At 37.2% G+C, this 20,879-nt stretch overlaps 1 protein-coding gene across 6 annotated transcripts in view; it reads right to left on the bottom strand.

Annotated features, from left to right (window-relative positions):
• PALLD (palladin, cytoskeletal associated protein) overlaps nt 1–20,879 on the bottom strand; it is a 543,092-nt gene that overhangs the window by 23,573 nt on the left and 498,640 nt on the right. For 5 of the 6 annotated variants that reach the window (XM_069097213.1, XM_069097225.1, XM_069097207.1 and 2 more), the window contains 4 exons: nt 17,529–17,627; nt 16,082–16,135; nt 14,439–14,660; nt 7,563–7,712 (listed from right to left, as the gene is read on the bottom strand). In XM_069097213.1, coding sequence (XP_068953314.1) covers nt 7,563–7,712; nt 14,439–14,660; nt 16,082–16,135; nt 17,529–17,627 — 525 coding nt within the window. The remainder of the gene's footprint in view (nt 1–7,562; nt 7,713–14,438; nt 14,661–16,081; nt 16,136–17,528; nt 17,628–20,879) is intronic. The other variant, XM_069097232.1, reaches the window with a different exon arrangement.

Here is a 20,879-nt window from a genome sequence, read left to right on the forward strand (position 1 = left end):
AATTACAGGTCACAATCCCTCCATGCCTCAGCAGAGAAGTTAATAAATTTCTGCGGCAAAAACAAAAACAAAATCATCATCTGGTATCTGACTTTCTAATGATGAATATCTCTGAACTTATTCAGGTTGATCCTTGGGTGACAGGCATGCACATGTGGGACCTATACTTGAAATCTTTCCAGCTGAACAGGAACTGCCATGGCTTGTGCTGCCCTGGTAAAGTCTTTAAGACCTCAGGGTCACCTTGTTACAAGGAAAGGCTTCCGTGTGTGGAGAGGAGAGGGATGGGTAGTGATAATGATGGAAAAGATAAAAAGGTGTCAATGAAACATTAAAAATTATACACTTAGAATAGAACAGAAAGAAATTCAGAAGGGGGCATAGGAAGTCTTATCAGATTAAATTTTATACACATACACATACATGTATATATACACATTATATCTATATTTATATACTTTAAAACCCCTAAGCTGCACATTAATATTTTCATAGATGATCTTTTTGGCTCTTTTTCTTAAATTCATATTTAAAATAAAGATTTAAGAAAGGAATCCACACTACAATGAGGCATCATCTAGAAATTTAGTCAGTCATAGTCTAAGAAAAAAAGATGGATTTGACCACTAAGTCTATGATGCCCGAAAGAGATCAAAGTAAGAGGGAAAAGACTTATCTGTATGAGAATATTTATGGCACCTCTTTTAGTAGTAACAAAAAACTAGAAATTAAGGGACTCCCTATCTGTTGGGGAATGGCTAAACAAATTATATGACTGTAGTGGAATATTATTGCACTGTAAGGAATGACAAAATGGACATTTTCAGAAGAAACTGAGAAGACCTCTGTGAACTGACACATAATGAAGTGAGCAGATCCATGAGAGCAATTTATGCAATGACAAAAACATTATAAAGAAATGCAACTTTGAAAGCCTAATTTAGAACTCTCATCATTACAGTGATAAAGCACAATTCCAGACATTTGATGAAATATGCTATCTGCCTCCTGACAAAGAGGTGATAGAATTAAAATGCAATTTTAGGCATTGGCCATTGGGGAAATTTGTTTTGCTTGACTATGCATATTTGTTAAAAGAGTTTTCCTCTTTTCCTCCCTCCCTTTTCTTTTCCTTTCCTTCCTTCCTTCCTTCCTTCCTTCCTTCCTTCCTTCCTTCCTTCCTTCCTTCCTCAGTGGTGGTGGTAGGGGAGTAGAAGGGAGACAAAAAAATGCTTATTAATTGGAAAAAAAATTTTAAAAAAGATAGGTGAGAAGAATTTTATGAACTGATATGGAGTTAAATCAGCATAATCAAAACAATTTTTATACACAGTAGCCATACTATTGTAAAGGAAAGCAATATTGAAAGACTTTAGAACCCTTATCAATGCTATGTCTAATAAGAACTTCGGGGGACTGATGATGAAGCAAGCTTCCTGCTTCTTGGAAAAGAGGTGGCGGTGTTTAGAAGTAGAATGAAGCATATATTTGCAGACCTGGACAAACTGTTATTTTACTTCACTGTGCTTATTTGTTTTAAGGGATGGGGGTCACTTGGAAATGATAGTGATGTAGGACTATATCTTCTAATAAATATTAAAATGAAGCAAAAACAAATCTTGGGTTTAGATTTGCCTTAGGAATTACCTGAGAGTGAGGAAGGGAACTAACTTTTTTTAGATCATGTTATTCTAGATAACCCTCTAATTGGTAAAATGGTGTGATGTTTTTGAATAGCAGGAGTCTCTCCCCTCCATCTCTAAAGTCCTTTAGGGCACTAAAGTTACAAGACAGAAGAACCTGGTCCTCAGAAAAGCCCTGACCTGGCCTACATTATAAGTAAGATTCCACTACAAAAGACTTTATGAGGGTCTTCCTGATTGATTTGTTGAACTGAAATTTTGCTGATATAGCAAAATATAGCAAATATATATTAAAAATATAGCAAAAAGGAAGATATATGTTAGATATGCTAAAAACACGTTCTTTAGCTTTAGGACCTGGAAAGGAAAGAGGTAGCTGTGGTATAGTTAAAAAAAAATACTGGATTTGGAGTCCAAGGAATTTGAATTCTGGCTCTGCTAACTGTGTAACCTTGGGCAAGTGACTTTATGCTTCTGGGATTCATTTTCTCATTTGTTTTTTTTTAAAAAAAGAGGTAGAACTAGTGAATATTAAGAATACCCTTTCAAATCTAATGATCTAGGAGTAAAAAATACAAGAAGAAAATTCATCTTCCCCTCCAACCTCCTGAATCTCTGTTTTAGTAGAAGAATTGGGAAATTTTTTGTTTAAAATATTTGAAAGGTAGAAAGAGTTGAGAGACTCTGAGGGCTATATATAGCTCTAATATTATTAGCCCTGAATCCACCACTGTCCAGAATAGTGACTGCCTCTCCTGGACCACTATTTCAGGAAAGCCCGAGCCGTGCTTTAATTCATTATTGTTTCTCTGCCTTCTGCTTTTTGTCAGTTGCCTTGTCCCCATGAAGTTACCCTTTCCTCCCCTCCCCTTCCAGTTCTGGACCAGTGAACCATAATCAGATCAACTTTCCATTGTTCTTGAATGGGGTGGGCAAATATATTTCCTTACAATTCTGCTCATGAACTTTGTGGACCAAATTGCTGTCCTGGCTACCACTCACCTTTGTGTATTGTGCTCCTTGAAGACAGAGACCATCTTTGCCTTTGTATTTGTATCTCTAGCACTTACTTAGCACACGGTGACTGACACATGGTAAGTGCTTAATTAATGCTCACTCATTCGTTAAAAAAAGTTTAACACTTCAAAAATTCTATTTTTAAAAGTCAAGGATCAGCTAAACCAATCCTCTAAACTTTGTGTCTCCCTGAGCACTTAGCACAGTGGTCTGAATAGAGTAGGTGTTTTGTAAGTACCTGATTAATGAATATACAGACATTAAAAAAAACCCCAAACTTCACAGTATTAAAAGGTCAGATGCCAAAATTTACACTCTTATTTTTGTGAGGATCTAGTCCTAAAGAATTAGTGGATACCCGTTTTTTTCTTCCTATTTTGTACAAATTAGCCCTGATAATCATGATCCTTAGTTGTTCCTACTACCCCATTAGATGTTACTAATTTGCCCATCTCCACGATGACTTAATAGTGCTCCCTACACAAAGGGAAGCAAACTCTTGGCGGAAATGAGCCTGGAAGCCTCCCAATGCAAAAGCTAATATTCATCAAGACCACCTTTCTCTAACAAGCCCAGCTGTGTGTGACTTTTCAATCCCAAATAAGCCAGTAGAGCTCAATGCTGCACTCCCAGGGCTATGTTAGAATATTTAACTAGACAGGGTTTTTGTATTAAACTTCCAGCCTGCAAAATGATCCAGTCCCTTGTGTAAGGCCTGTTATTTATGCAAAGTGGAAATAACATTTATATTTCTTGATTTATCAAATTCAATTTGTAGCACTCATGTCTATGCAAAAGCTTGCCTCTTGTAAGCGTTATGTGCAACTGGTGGAAGTTACCAACTGTTGGAGAACATTTCCAGAATCCAGGCATAATGCAGCAGGGTCACTTAGCAACATGCAAACACAGAGCACAACATTCATGTTTAGATTAAATTTTGTTTTAAAGATAGGATTAGGCTCTAAAATAAACTCTCCCTTAGTGTTTCATTTTGGCCTCACTTTTGGTCTTGTGGTATATGATCCCTCATTGTTTTCACTGAACTTCGGCTGTTTCATTCTCTTGCAGCATACACCAAAAAAGATACACAGGAATGTACATGGTCATAGCTGCATGTTTTCTCCCAAGCAGAATTTGGACATTGTCAACCAGAATTTGAAGGTCTACTTATTCCAGAAAGATTAATCCAGGTGGGAAAACATCATTGAAAAGGGCTTCCATTTTTATGGACTAAAAATAGCCCTCACTGAACTTCAACATCTTCCTCTTAACCCTGGTCCTCATTCTGTTTCTCTGGCTGCTTGTTGTTGTAATTATTCTCCACTGTTCAGGGAATCTTGACCGTCTGGGTTTCATTAACCAACTCGACTTTTCCACTCCAGTTCTTTTCTCTTCCCCTCTAGTCATTTCACTTTATGGCGGACTGCAATGTACCATAAAAAGAGGGAAGTTTCCCCCCACTTTCCATTTCCAGCCTTCTTATTTTTTTGGGGGGTGGTGGGGTAAACAAAGAAGCAAGATAGAAAATAAAAATCATATAATCTGGTTCTTCCTCAGTATTTTATAAAGAACAAACTCTCTGGGAAGTGAAACTCAGCAGAAAGCTAAACAACAATGCAAACCATCTTATGCTTTGAGAATTAAGGCAGCTTGAAAAAGGAGTTTAGGAACAGGGGCTACTTTTGATATGGTTTTTCTCAGAGTATTAATGTTATAATCTTTAAAATTAAGAGCATAGCAAATGACTTTAGACTGACAGATGTTACCAGGTTGGGATGACAAAATACTGTTAGACAGCCCTGTGGAGGTATTGTAGCAACAAAGGATAAAGCATGCTGGGGGTTAGGCACAAAAACGTTTTGCCACCTGTCATTTCTAAATACCACTCTGGATTCCAATGGGTGGTAAATCTCAATGCAATTTCTATGTGGTGACTCATAAAACAACATGAGGTTTGGCATGATTCTGGGTGGTTGGCAATATCTGCTAAATGAAGACATAAGATTCAAAGAGCAGGAAGTTTTGCACTCAGGATTAAGACATACTGGCAAAGCCTTGTTAAAAGCTTGAAGAGTATCTGTCCAGGCTGCAGGGGGCAAAAAAAACCCAAACAAAACACAACCCTCAAAACGCAATTCCCATGGCAGTTTTAATGTGAGAGAAATGTCTCTTATCTATCCAGCTGCACATTATTCAAGGCCTTATTATGCCATGTGAGAATGATCCAGACCTTTGGCTTTTTTACTCTCTTTATTTGGCTATTTAGATAGGAAAGGCGACTTCAAATGAGTGGACTGTTTTACTACCTATATTCTATTCTAGATTGGTATGGTAGCCTTGGAGGCTATTTGGAGCGATAAATGATTCATGTAAGAATGACCCCTGGAATTCTAATGACTTCAGTTAAAAGTTAGACCCACCCTACCAAAGCAGGCACATTGTTGGAGAAATAGGTTAGGAAGGTTCTTTGCAGCCTGGTACAAATTAGTCAATGATCCAGCCTCTTTTCTTGCCTTATCTCTCCTCTTCCACTTGGTGGGGAATAGACATCAGAAGAGGATTTCATAAGACTGGCTAGCCCCAGAGAAGATTCCCTCAGAATTCTGCAAGGCACAATTATGAGACCTTGATGAAAATCCAACCACTCTTTAGTACAGCAGCATGCCCAGTGTCACAAACTGGCCTCTGCTATGGTCCTGATATCTGGCCCTTTCTCTTTCTGCATTTGTAATGGTTATAGAAGCCCACATCTGCTCCCTATGTCCTTCTCTATGTGGGTGGAAAAGAATTAGGAAAGGAAGCCATAAGTTCAGAGGACCCCACACAGGCAGTATAATGTTTGAAATTATTCTTCCAAGATTATATTGACTCATACTCTGGTCACAGTCTATCTAGAGACTTTTCTATCCCAGTTCCACCCTGAGGGCTATTTTTAACCACAAGTGTATATAAGGTAGAAGTATATGGGCTGGGTTGGTAAATCACAGGATTTAGAATTAGAAATGATATAGATACAGTTCCCTTATTTTGAAGATAAGGAAAGCAAATCCTTGCAAGAGGAAACAATGTGACCACCATATAAATAATAAGCAAAATATGAATCTATCTTAATCTCTGTGCTTCATTTTCTTCACCTGTAAAATGAGGGAGATGTACTAGAAGGCCTCTAATGTCCCTTTTAATCTAGATCGATTATCTTTCCTTAAAAAAAGGCTTATATTCAATACCCATCCCCTGATTATTATTCCCTGATTTTAAGATATATATCACAACAACATTCAGTTGGATGGACAGCCCACAGAATTATTTAATTTTGGATGGGCCCTATATAAGCTGACCTTAGAATGAAACAGAAGATTGGTTTGGATTACATTTTGGAAATCATAGTACTTTTAATGATTCTAAACTCTCCATCGCCTTAATATTCTACTCCTGGTGATGTAACTTCATAAGTCTTAAAATCAGGGAATACAATGATTTCAGAAGAATTAAAATTACACATAACTCAAAGGGCAATGTAAAAAAGTGTGGATACCTATGGCTACGGCAAGATAACAACAATAATTTCCAAGATGTAGTATAGAGGAAATCATTTAGAGTTTGTCTCCCAGCTATGGTCCCAAGAGGAGCTCCCCAAGCCCTCCATCAAGCCTTGAACTCAGAGCCAGGTACTTGATCTTCACTTTATACACAAACAGAGCCTGGTGCTCACCTTCTCCCAACATTCTTGCTGCCATCTGAAATCAAAGCTGGTTCGTAACCTTTGAACTATTTGATATTCCCCTGAGAAGCTGCTTCCTTAATCTATAAATTTGTTCTCACAAAGCAAGATCAATAAATCAAAACTGTCTCACTCCCTGAAAAAAAAAATATCCTGGCCTTCAGAAAGCTTAAATTTTCAAGAATTAGAGAAAACCCTATAATGGTTACCCAAAGTTAATAAAAGGAAGGATATTAGGGTAGATACTCTGTAGAGGATAAATACAAAAACATGGGCAAGAATCAAATAGGAAGGCATGGAGAGGTTGAAATCTGCATTTGTGGTTGGAGTAATAACAAAAGCTAACATTTGTATAATAGTGTTTTATGGTTTGCAAAACACTTTATCACATTGTTGACATCAAAACTAGCTTCTTCAATACCTATTACTTCCTAGCCTGCTTTGAAAGATCAGAAAAAATATTCTAAACACCACTTAATCACCATAAAAGCTTTAGCTTCTGACTTACTACTTCATCCTAAGGTCCTCCAGGTCTTACCAGCAGACTTGCCTCAAAGCCTTAGAGAACCTTGAGCACTATAATGGATTTCCTATGCAACTTAATGAGCTCAGACAAATCACCTAGCCACAGCACCCTCAGGAATTCCAGGCTTTTCTCTCCACCCTCGGGCTGAGCTGTCTTTTATGTATTGTGTTCCTTAATTGTAGTGGGAGCTTGTAGAGAGCAAGGACTGTCTCATGTTCTCCATTTGTATCACAAGTGCTTAGCATAGTACTTGGCACATAGTAAGTGCTTAATTAATCAACTAGCTAATTAGTTAATTCATTTATTTATCCATTTAATGTATATTTAAAGGTCTCTATTCATTCATTACATTTATATTTCTGTCACCAGTGACTGTCTAGAATTATTACTTCAAAACCATATGTGATATGATTAATTAGAAGTGCTAAGTGAAACAAAGAAATGCTAATTAAAGCAAATGTTAAGGCACTTCTTCCATCAACTAAAAGGTTCTCTATTCTCCTACAAGGTAGCATTTCAAAACAAAACAAAATTTCACATGAGTAAAACAATGACTTCACTTTTCAACTAAACGCTGCCACAGTCAGACTGAAGACCTTGTAAAAGAATTATGGGTCAGGATGTCTGATTAGCCTGGAGTCACACCTCTTTTTACCTGGGGATTTGCAGCCAGGATAGTGTAATTCCCATCATCATCTAGGGTGGAGGCTGTGGTGTGGAGAGAGCAGGTCCCATCAGGATCTTTTTGAATGCTGTAGTGATCACTTCTTGCTGAAATTTGCTTTCCATCTTTGAACCAATAGATCTGCAAAGGTAAATTATAAATGAACAGTAAGGGGATGGAAGAGCTTTCCAACCACTTGTTTCCAGTTTGTGATGAGTGAAGGCCTTTATATTATCTTTTGTTATATACAAAATTTCTTTCACTAACACCCTGCACTTAGATGCTCATTGTTATGGGAGGGGGCCTCACTGTTATTTCTTGAGGGCTATACCAATGGAATACCTGCCAGGGTTTGTATGTAGGTCCAGTGATGGACTGTTGGTCTTCTGTCTAAAGGGCAGCCCAGCTCAGTTCAGAGAAGCTCATTTTCAGATGTGGTTGGTTAATACTTAATTTTTCAGGCATGGGAAATCTAGAGGACCATCTACTAAGGCATGAAAGGGCAGCAATCTGTTACTAGATGGTGTACCCACACCAAATGAAATAAAAGATGCATGAAGAAATAAAGTATGTACAAAACACAGCTGTAGCCACCAGTTGCTAAAATATAGGGTAAATCTAAAAGACAACATTGGAGTAATTGAACTTGGAAATTATTCCTTCTTTTAATTCCTGGGATTCTTAACTGAAATTGTGTCTAGTCTCTTCCTGTAGCATAATCTTAGTTTCTTATCTGAGCCCAAGACTCATCATTCTCTTTCACATTAAATGCCCCACTTTGCTTCATCACCATTCACATCTTCCTGGGATTTCTTTGCTTTTGGTCACTCACCCTACCGCCCCCCCCCCCCAAAAAAAAACCCAATCACCTCTCTTCCATCATATACAGATACAAAAAGATAAATATTTATTCACAATCAGTTTAGTTTCCTTCACTGAATTCTTCTATATGTGTATCTAATTTATATTAAGTTAATAAAGAGACCATACTGTGTCTGTTTCATTTTCTTCTTCACATGTGACACAACTTCCAGGGCATAGGAGGTTTGTTTTTAACCTTTTATGAAATCTTAGACCTAAGTAATCATCAACAAGAAAGTCATTCAAATAGGAAAAAAAAGAAAGCCACATAAACTATAGTGGGCAGCTAGATGGCTCCATAGTGCACAGCCTGGAGTCAGCAAGTTTGATCTTCCTCAGTTCAAATCTGGCCTTAGACACTCACTAGCTATGTGACCCTAGGCAAGTCATTTAACCCTGTTTCCTCATCTGTCAAATGAGCTGGAGAAGGAAATGGCAAATCACCCTAGTATCTTTGCCAAGAAAACCCCAAATAGGGTCACGAAGAGTCAGATATGACTAAAAAATGACTGAACAACAACAAAATTAGAAATATCATTATCTGCAATGTTAAATTTACAAAAATATCCTGTTTGCTTTTGTTCCCACTTATGATGTTATATTTTTTAAAAGTCTGATGGAATTATGATTTCTTTTACATAACTGAAGTAAGATACATATATATGTATATACATGTATAAGTATATATGTGTGTGTGGGTGTATGTGTGTATGACAGTTGGCGAGGTGTAGTGGGTAGAAAGCTGACTGTGGGGTTCAGGTTCTGCCTCTTACACACATTAGCTAGGTTATTCTGGGCCAGTCATTTAACTACCCAGTGGTGTCAAAATCAAATAGAAATGGATCCCTGCAGGCTGTATGCTAACATAGAAAACCAAAAATTAACAGTCTCCATGTTGTATTTTTATTTATGTTGTTAAAAATTTCCCCCATTACATTTTGATCTGGTTCTGGCCTAAGCTAGGGAGTTTTGCTGGGTTGAGTTTGACCCCTCTGATCCAGGCAATTCTCTAAAACTTTTTAGAGAAGGTGCCAACCTATATTGACAAAGGGTGTTTCCTCATCTGGAAGTTCCCTATACATCAGTCCCTTTATATTATTTATATTAAAGATTAATTATATAATTAATACTATATATATATATATATATATATATATATATATATATATATACACACACACACACACACACACATACCTCTTCAAATGCTGCTTTTCATTTTTCCTGTTAATTCTTATGGAGGATTACTATTCCACTATGTTACATATCAAAATTTATTTACTATTTCCTAATGGTATATGTGTTTTAATTTTTTTTGCTATTATGGATAAAGCTTCTCTGAATACTTTTTGTAGTTTTTCCCCCTTTTGATAACATTATAAGGTATAGTGTTGTAGGATCACTGAACCAAGAAGAACGAATAGTTTTGCAGCTTTTATTACATCTTGTCCCATAAAAAATTCTCCCTCTCTTCCCTCAAGCTGTCTTGTATTAATTGTATACATATTCTGTACATACTTATTTATGTCCTTATTGGACTTCCCCCCTCCATTAGAATATAAGCTACTTGGGGGCAGGAAATGATTTCAATTTTGTCTTTGTATCCTCAGTACTTGGCACAGTGCTTGACAGATCTGACAGACAGGTGCTTGCTGACAGATCTTCACTTGTTCCCTATATACTGACTCTACTGGTGCTGGCAAATAATATACAAAAGTCTGCCTTTATCTTTCAAAACAAAACTAATTGTTTGCAAATTGTCTCTACTAATAGACTGTAAGCTCTGGATGGGCAGGGTCAGTCTTTTGCCTTCCTTTGTATCTCTAGCACTTAGCACAGTGCCTGGCATATAGTAGGTGCTTACCAAATGTATATCGACTGACAGTATGGTACAGAAATCATAAAAGCTAATGTGATCTAAAATTATTAAGAAAGTCTTAGCTGCTGAGAATAAGGAGGTAAGAGCACTGACATTCTCTGTTCTGGTCAAACCACAGCTATGGTATTGGATTTTGTTCTGGGGACCACATTTTTTGGAAGGACACTGTTCACTGGAAACTATACCAAAGGCAATCAGTTGTTGACAGACCTCTAGATCATGACATGCAGTTCAGTTAAAGGAATTGGAGATATTTAGAGAATATTAGAGAAGAATAGACTCAGTTGGAGGATGGAGTTATCCCTGTCTTTAAGTCTTTGAAGGACTGTCATAGACAGAGAAGGATTTGAGTTTTTCTCTTTGGTGTCAGAGGGCAGGACTAAATGTTGGGAGTTGTAAAAGGGCAAATTTAGTTTTGATTTAACCAAAAGTTTCCTGACAATTACAGTTATTCCAAAATAAGATGGACTGCCTTAGGAGTAAGAGGTTTCCCTTAATAATTAAATAATAATAAAATAAAACAATAGTTATCATCAGTCAAATAATATTTATTAAGCACCTTTTGTCTGGCACTGTGCTAGACCAAAAACCTTCAGCAAACAAAAAACAAACCCAACTATTGCCTGCCTTCAATATGGTTATATTTCATTGTAGGAAGACAGTATATACATTTAAGAATATAAAATATATATGTATGTATGAATACAAGATAATTTGGTGGAGGCTACAGGGTAGGCACTAGTATCTGGGGGATAAAAAAAAGCTTTCTATGAAAGAAGGGGTGTTCAAATCCTGATTCAAACTCTTATTAGCTACATGACTCTGGACAAGTCATTTAAACTTCTTGGGAAGCAAGTGTGAAGATGCAACCTGCCAACTGTTTCTATAGGTACCATAGCCATTGAAGACTGTTTCTAAAGATTCAGAAAGGAAAGTTCTTCCCATCCAAGTCTTTGACACTCTTAAATGGTTTAATATCAGAAAATGGTATCATTTAAACAAAAGAAATGGCACTCTGTTTTGCTACTACATACATCCTAATCCGGCTGCATGTAGGTGTATTTGACAGCTTTGGTCTAGATGACCTCTTCCAGCTCTAAATCTAGGATTCTACTTGCAAATATGACCTTCATAGTCTGTGAAAACTAAATGCATGAGCTCCTTAGTGGGAGTTTTTCCCCTGACTGTGAGCCACGTGCCTACTGTATTCCCCAAGGCACCCCAAAGATTCCTTGAAAGATAAAGGTAGAAGCGGCTAGGTGGTGCAGTAAATAGAGCACCAGCCCTTAGAGTCAGGAGGACCCGAGTTCAAATCCGGCCTCAGACACTTAACACAAAACTAGCCATGTGACCTTGGGCAAGTCACTTAACCCCAATTGCCCTCCAAAAAAAAAAAAAGAAAGAAAGATAAAGGTAAAGGTCATATCCTTGCAGATCTAATAGGTCCTTATCCATTCCCTATCACTGTGGGAGAATGGGAAAAGAGGCTAGTTCAATTTTACAACAGCTTCAGAAGATGTGAAATACATTGATCTTCTTAAAAAAGAGCTAAGAAGTGAATCTTAGGGTGTCTGGGTCTATTTCTAGTTGTTTCAGTGACAAGTGCCTTGAGACGTTATCATGCTTACGCCCCACCAGGTGCTCATCACATCCCCAGGGCCTCGCCGCAGCATCACATTTGTTAGAAACCTCTAGTGCTAGAAATGTGGTTGTTCCTCCTTCAGACCTCTGGGATGACGACCTGGCAAAGCTCTGTGAGGACTTATGATAGGCCAAGAGCATACCTGAATCTGAAAACGAAGGATTTAGGGGAATGAATCATATATATAAATTACAAACATAAGTTGGTGATTCTGTCTCTGAGGCTTTAAAACGTATTTGAACTCTGATATTTCACAAACTTTCTGAGGTTACTTGACATTTACTTTGCTTATATTAGTTATCTAATTATTTTAATATATATATTTCTCAAAATGAACCTCCCTCATTTTTTCACTTTTTTTTTCTTGGAGGGGGAAGGTAGGGCAATTGGGGTTAAGTGACTTGCCCAAGGTCACATGGCTAGGTTTTTGTGTTAAGTGTCTGAGGCTGGATTTGAACTCAGGTCCTCCTGACTCCAGGGCTGGTACTCTATTCACTAGGCCACCTAGCCGCCCCCTCCCTCATTTTTTCATGGAACTAGGGAGATCATGAGGGTGGAACATTAGCAGACAGTTGAATAGGTTAGAGAATTTTGCTGAAATGCTTTTTTCCACTTTGTTTTTAAGGGGGTAGATTCCTGGGGAAAGGAGGAAGGAGTGGTGGATATGTTTGCAAAGGAAGGTGATGTAAAAGCAAATATTAATTTTTAAACATGCATTTTTTTGGTAAATAATCTGAAGATAGAAGATGCTTATAAGGAGAGAAATATATAGTTAGTTATTTTTTTGGTGGAAGGCACATATGAGGCAGATCCAAGTTGTCATCTGTGTGACAAACTCCTGGTGAGGGAAATTCCTCCACCAATGCAGATGGAACACTAACCATTCCACAACTTAGTCTAAAAGAGTTGTCTAGGAACATCGAGAAGCTAAGTGAGTTGCCCAGAGTCACACAACTGGTATATATTAAGATGGGAACTTGAATCCTAGCAATAATGCAGACTTATTCTGTGGCACGTCATGGTATTTGTCATATACTGTATTAAAAAGAGCATCACCATTACTTCACCTTTGGTTAACACATTAAGATAATTTAAATTGACCTACTTATTTAATGAATGAAAAAGAGAGAAGGGGTTAATAAACATAAATAATAACATGAACATCTGCCTTAAATAGAGATGTGCTAGTAAATGTTTAACAAGGGTAGGGGAGGAGAATATGTATCTGAATGCCCTTTTAAGATTAATCTGTATTGTTAACATTTTCTCCATTATCTTCTTAAGCCTAACCAACAACAGGTCAACAAATCAATCAATCCCTGATTTTTTCAATTCATGGCGGAATGCCCAAGGTATGAATGCTCATCCTGGAAATTTAACAATAGGCTTCCAAGTACTCTTACCAGCTAGCTCCAGGAGACCACTGCTGATATGCCCAAAGGAAAGGAAGAACATTATTGTATCTATTATTATTCTCTCCTGAAGGAAGCTAAAACTTCTAGACCCTAATTTAACCTTCTATAATCCTAGGACATTTAAGGATAAAAGATCAAGTGGAGATTGTGTGATTAACTCTGTTTATGTTCCCCAAACACTGGATTCAATTTTACTTCAATTTTTTTACTCATTCTCTGAAAAGCTAGTGTTAAAGACTGATTGTTATAGGAATCCTACAACAATATAAATTCTCTGATATGCAGAGAAATGAAAGACCTAAGTACATTTGTGTTTAGTATCTCCAGCTAATTAAATTCTTTACAAGCCAAACTACCCATAGGGGATAGTGAGTATTTGGTGATGGCAGTAAAGGGCACTCTTTTATTCACTTATCATTTTAAAAATCACTTTCATAACTTAATGCAGTAAAAGCAAATTAGAACACATGGATAGGAAAATTCAGCCTGTTTTACAGGGGTTTTTAACCATTTTTGTGTCACAGACTTCTTTGAGAGTACAGAGAAGCCTATGAACCCCTTCTCAGAATAATGTTTTTATATGCATAAAATAAAATACACAGAACTACATAGGAAAGTAATTATATTGAAAATTTGCAAAAAATGCTCATGGACCCAGTTTAAGAAGCACTGTATTAGCAGCACTATTGTAATAAAAAATTTCCCAACAAATTATTTTTTCTAAAGGAGTAAAAGGCTACATTTCAATCTCTGAATGCACGAATCCTCAAAATGTAGTTTTATTCATGCTCATTTTTCAGGGTAAGTTACCTGAAAATTCACATTATACCTAATTCTGCTTACATTAGACTTTTTCCCTGATGCAATCAGGAGAAATGAAAAAAAATTTTAAAAGGGAAGAGTTTGAGAAAGGAAAGCATTTTCTTAGGAATATCCAGAATACACAGGGTATCCTGCATCTTCTTTGCCCTTTCTCCATCTGCATCATGTACTACCTGTTGGAAAGGAGATTCTTAATTCCTTGCAGTTAAAAAAAATATTATTCTTAGAAAACTATTATTGCAGTTCACCTTTGGCTTTGGATTCCCAGTCACTCTGCATGTGAATGTCACTGGCATGCCCTCAAAGATCTTGTAATGTTTCAGCTTCATCTCAAAGTATGGTGCCACTCCATTCTCCACTGGCCCATCTCCTTGTTGCAATTCATCACCTGAGTCATCCAGGGGAGACCGCTCCAGCCTGTACTCTATTTCACTGATGAGTCTTTGCTCACAGCTGGAGACTTTATACTCCTGCAGTAAGCAAAGAAAGGTCATGTTAGCATCCAACAATCCTTTCTCATGTGGTACAATGTATCTCACAAGCTCTACTATAAGGTATTTTAAAAATATCGGGCTTTTTTACATGTGGAAAAAATGATGTTACATAGATGAAAGATATAATCTAGGCCCAAGTAAAGTTCCTTGTAAAACAAAGAACATCTGGAAATGTATATATATAATATTTCAAATTGTCTTCAAGTCCTATCATCCAAAAAAAATTATGACTATTGGTTTCTTTTTCTTTTCTTTCTTTCAGAAATAAAAAAAAACCCACGACAAAAAAAATCAAGGCCATCTATTTTTGAACAGTTCATAAAAATAAAATCCAACACAACACTGATTTCTTTCCTTAGGGTGGAAGCAGATTTAGGTTTGTATGTCTCTCCAGAAGAGCAACAATACATATGGTCAACAGCTGTAAGTCTACATAGGACTGTTATCACAAGGATTAATAAGAAAATGGTACCATGTCCTTGTCTGTCACTCATGGCAATTCCTGGCTTTCCTGCCCTCCCTCTAACCTTCTCCTCCGTACTGTCTCTGTCATGAATTGTTCTCTACCCCCTTTTAAAAAACAAACTAAAAAGTCAACCAGATTTTAGATTTAAAAGTGAACTAGTTAAAATTAAGTAGAAGACATATGTTGGCACCTTGCTAACTGTTAAACTAGGTCTTCTCATTTTCTAATTGTGCAGTATAACATTCACAAGGTGTTCAATTTAAAAATATTCCTCCAGTTATTAGACCATGAGTTTAACTGCTGCCCTCTTCTCTTAAATTGGTTATGTTATAGTAGACAGGTCACACATAGTAGAAGAAGAATTTTCCTGAGACTTACAGTAGTAAGTCTTGCAGCAGTACTTTGGGGGAGAGGGGGTAGAGCACTGTCATGTCCTTTGATTTTCTTATAGATATAATTGTTTTATGAGATGTTTGTACTCTTTTGGGAGTTACTCAGTCTTGCTTATTTACTCATGCAAAAAAAGCCAATCACCAGCATTCAAGAAAGAATGACAAAAAAAGATAATAAATCTCTTAAAACAAACATTTGGCCAGTTTCTTTGTCTATGTCCTATCAAATTTCATCAGAAAATGTGATTACCCTTTTACAAAAAAGGCAAAAGAGATGTCAAAGAAGGCAACATTGGTCACCAAGCTGACGACAAAAGGATAAGAATTACATTAGAATTCCTAATTAAATAACAGTAAGTTGAAGTTACAGTAATGTTGTTCATCTAAATTAATATTAAAATATAAACTGGTAATGTCATTTAGGATTAACTTGTGGTAGTGAAAGACAGCTATCTGCATAGAAGAGAAGCGGTAGGAAAAAACAAAGACACTAGAAGAATGAAAGGTAGAAGAAAAAGAAGAAAGGTGAAAATGTTAACCTTTTGACCATCCTGAGAATTCACTATAGAAGAAGCATGAAGAGACTCAATTTCCTGTAATGGCAGAAAAAAATAAAGGTGAAGACCAGTGGTATAAGTGAATAGGACAACCACATAATTTCTGGAGGTTTACAATAGAATTGTTGGATTTAATTTTTAACAAAAGGGGGAAAATATTTAAATTTTGGACATCATTGCTAACGTCTAAATAGGACATGAGGAATAGTTAGTTTATTAGGCCTCCTGAAGAATAGCTTACTTGACCCTTTAAACTTGTGTTAAAAGGCATTCTTCTGGCTGAGACATCTAGAAAGCCCAGGTAGCAGAAAAAAAGATATAAAAGATAATATAGCAATTTCACTGGGTTCAAGAAGTGTTTTCCTCAGTGAGAAAAGCTTAAAACACTACTTTCACAAGTAGAATTCCCCAATTCTTATCTTTAAAAAATAAGCTTATGCATTTTACATGTATTACCCCAATTTTTATTAAGGAAATTGTGGTTTCTTAATGAGAAATTTTCATTAGACTAATCTTGAGGGCAGGGAAATTTTTTTTTCTGCATTTTTTTCCCCTTTTGGGTTATTCCAAGTGCCCAGTTAGTGCCTGGTACATAAGTAACTCTTTTTTTTTTTTAAGCAATCGGGGTTAAGTAACTTGCTCAAGGTTACACGGCCAGTTATTTCTGGGTGTGGTGCTAAGTATCTGAGCCCGGATTTGATCCCCAGGTCATCCTGACACTGGAGCTGGTGCTCTTACTCGCTGAGCCACCTGGCCGCCCCTACATAAGTAACTCTTTTTTTTTTTTTTAAAGCAATTGGGGTTAAGTAACTTGCTCAAGGTTACACGGCCAATTATTATTTCTGGGTGTGGTGCTGAGTATCTGAGCCCGGATTTGATCCAGGTCATCCCGACACTGGAGCCGGTGCTCTTACTCGCTGAGCCACCTGGCTGCCCCTAAGCAATTGGGGTTAAGTAACTTGCTCAAGTTTACACGGCCCGGTGTTTCTGGGTGGGTGCTAAGTGTCTGAGCCCAGGATTCGATCTCCAGGTCTTCTCAACACTGGAGCCGGTGCTCTTACTCGCTGTGCTACCTGGCCGCCCCCATAAGTAACTCTTAATAAATGTTCGTTGACTGAGGGATTGACTGAAGCATCATTACTAAAAGGTCCTTGGTCTCTAGGTTTCACAGATATGATTTCTTTCCCTCTCAGGGAAAAATACTGAGTGAAAGGAGAGGATAATAGAAAGTTACTTGAAATGAGAAAAAATGGAGTGGTGAGAAAGGAGGGAGGAAAGGAAAAGCATGTCATGATTTCCACTCACTATTAGAGGAATGTCATGGTTTTAATACTTTGTGAATCTTCCCCAGTCCTTGCAGAACTGATCCAAAAAGTCAAACAGTAATGATTTTTTCTATTTTCTCAGAAAGGCAAAAACAACATAGCACCTGTGTAGCAGGCTCCTCTTCAGGTTCATTGATATTAAAGACAGTGGCACTGTCAGCACCTAGCAGTCGACGCGCCATTCTTTCCTCATAGGTTAACCTCTAAAGAGGGGCAGCCAAAATGGAGAAAACAGGAAGAGATTAGAAATTATGCTTCATGAAAATAAGAGGAACAAAACAGGCATCTTTCTACAACTCCCACCCTACCACCCTCATTCAGTTACAGGAGAAGAGGCTCTGGATTTTTTTCTTGTGCCTCAGTTGTCCTTTCCTTTGCCTTTCTGCTGCTCCTGAAGACATAACCCTATGTTGAGCAATGAGGTCATAAATTTTGAGAGCCACCCGGTGGGACACAACAAATTTAAGGTGAGTAAATGAGGCAGAAACTTGCAGGTAAAACATGTGTGTATGTGTGTGGGGAATGTGTTTCATGGCTTTAATGCTGAAGGCAAATGTAAATATTCACAATGGCAATAGGGCTTCGGTGAAATTTATTTCTCCCAGTTTTCCATGTGACCTCATAACACTTCTGGAGACCCTTCAGAAGGGAGCATTTAGACTAGTTGATGGTGATGACTTTACTTTTTGACTTTTACATGTTAAAGAATTTCAAAGGATCCTTAGTATTTAGTATTTGAGGTGTGACATATATATGAATATAATAATCACACAGACTCTTCGATGTGAACAGAACAGTTTAGACAGGACTTTGAAAAGACCTTTGCCAGGGAGTCATCTGCCAACTCATTTTTCAATTTGAAGATTGACTGGTTGATCACTAAGCAAAGAAAAATAGTCATATTTTTCAGTCTGGTACAGTGGAAAGATCACAAATTGGAGGATGTTGGGTTCAAAACCTACATCTTTTTATTTTTGTTAGTTAATTTATTTATTTTTAGTTTTTAACATTCACTTCCATAAGTTTTAAATTTTCTCCCCCTTCCTACCCAAGATGGTGTGCAATTTGATATAGGTTCTACATATACATTCCTATTAAATAATTTTTCACATTAGTCATACCGTATAGAAGAATAATAAGAAATGGAAGAAACCATGAAAAAAAGAAAGAAAAAAACAAAACAAAGAAAATAGTCTGCTTCCCTCTGCATTCAGACTCTCTAGTTCTTTCTCTGGATGGGGATAGCATTTTTCACCATGGGTCCTTTAGGATTGTTTTAGATCCCTGCATTGCTGAGAAAGGCTGAGTCTATCAAAATCAGTCACTGCACACTGTGGCTGTTCTACTGGTTCTGCTCACTTCACTCAGTATCAGTTCATCAAAACCCACATCTTAAACTTACTGCCTATGTGACTTCAGGCAAATCACTTAATCTTTGTAAATTTTAGTTTTTAAATGTGTAAAACAGAGGCTGGATGAGAGGGAATCTGATGTCCTTTCTAACTATCTATGATTCTCTAAAATTAACATTTCAGAAATACATTACCAGACAATTACTGTATAAGACTTGCCAGATTACTGTGGCTCTTCTCTCCTAAGCACTATATGTTGGAAAGGGCTTATTATGGAAACATATCATTCTGATGGTCAACTTCAAAGTTACCCTCATGTGTTCTACACTGTTAAGACAGAAATATGCCCTTACTCATCCTTACCCAAAATCCCACTAAGGTTCAATCCAGCTAAACTTAAAAATTTCTGAACATTTGGGGCGGCTAGGTGGTGCAGTGAATAAAAGCGCTGGCCCTGGAGTCGGGAGGACCTGAGTTCGGTTCTGGCCTCAGACACTTAATACAAAAAAAAACTAGCCGTGTAACCTTGGGCAAATTACTTAACCCCGACTACCCTCCAAAAGGCCAAAAAAGAAAAAATTCTGAACATGGACCTGAAGTTTATCAGAAACACTATGGTTAAGAAAACATGATGAGAAAACTTACAAAAGTAGAACTTTCTTGTGAAGTTCCCAGCTTTGGTTTGGTGCTGTACTCAGTTATAACCAGGAAGTAAAACCAGGAATGTGCGAAATTAAAAACAGCCCCAAAGCTTAAACAATTTCCAACTTCAGATAAAGTGTGTTTGTGCTGTTTGTATGTGTGTGTATGTGAATGTAAAGGAGAAGGTAGGGGCTAGCAGGGGCAGTGAAGGGTGTTCAACATGGAAAGTGTCAGTGTTCAAATGAAATCTCTCATCTATAGAAAAAAGGTGGAATAATTTTTTTTCATTTTTCAAATGCTTTATTAACTTCTGACTTATATCATTTATTTCTGCCAGATTTTGAGTTACAAATTTTCTCCCCTATTTCCGCCTACCCATCACCCCAAAATAGCAGTCCCACAGGATATCCCCTCCTTCAATCTGCTCTCTCCCATATCTTCTCCCATACCCCTTCAACTTTTCCAGTGGGGCATGGTGGATCTCTATGCCCCAGTGCCTGTATATCTTATTTCCCAATTACATGTAAAATAGTATTAATAATAGTATATATATATATATATATATATATATATATATGTACATACATATATACATATGTATATGTATATATTTAAACATTTGATTTTAAAACTTTGAATTCCAAATTCATTCCCTTCTTCCCTTGTCACCCACCTTTACTGGGAAGATAAGCAATTCAGTATAGGTTGTACATGTGTAGCTAATGCAAAACATTAACACAGTAGATATATTGTAAAAGACTGACTATATTTCCCTCTCTCCTATCCCACCCCACACTTGTATTCTCTACTGTGATCCCATCCCTTTTCAAAAGTGGGTGCTTCCAACTCCCCACCCCAGCCTGCCCTCCCTTCCATCACCCCCCTCTCATCCCCTCCTCCCTACTGTCCAATAGGGTGAGATACCCTATTTAGTGTGTATTTCATTCCCTCCTCAAGCCAAATTCAATGAGAATAAGGTTGACCCATTCCCTTTTGCCTTCCTATTCTTCCCCTCCATTGTAACCATTTTCCCTTGCCTCTTCTATATGAGATAGTTTACCCCATTCTGTCTCTCCCCATCTCCTCTCATTATATTCCTCTCACCTCTTAATTTAACCTTTTAAGTATCATCCTTTCCTATTAAATTGGTCCTGAGCCCTCCATTTATATCTGTAAACATATATACATACATTCACATATGTATTCATACACCCATATACCCTCTGATATAGACATATATATTTCTATTCCCTTCAACTATTTTCATACTGAGAAAAGTTTCATTAGTTACAATTGTCGTTTTTCCATGTAGGAATGTAAATAGTTCAACTTTGATAAGTTCCTTATGATTTCTTTTCCCTGTTTACTTTCTCATGCTTCTCTTGCTTCTCATATCTGAATGTCAAATTTTCTATTCAACTTGGTTTTTTTCATCAAGAATGCTTGAAAGTCCTCTATTCC

This window comes from Petaurus breviceps, unplaced genomic scaffold (assembly GCF_028583685.1).
Source record: "Petaurus breviceps papuanus isolate PSGF00001 unplaced genomic scaffold, PetGlider_PUasm1.0 126, whole genome shotgun sequence".
Taxonomy (NCBI): domain Eukaryota; kingdom Metazoa; phylum Chordata; class Mammalia; order Diprotodontia; family Petauridae; genus Petaurus; species Petaurus breviceps.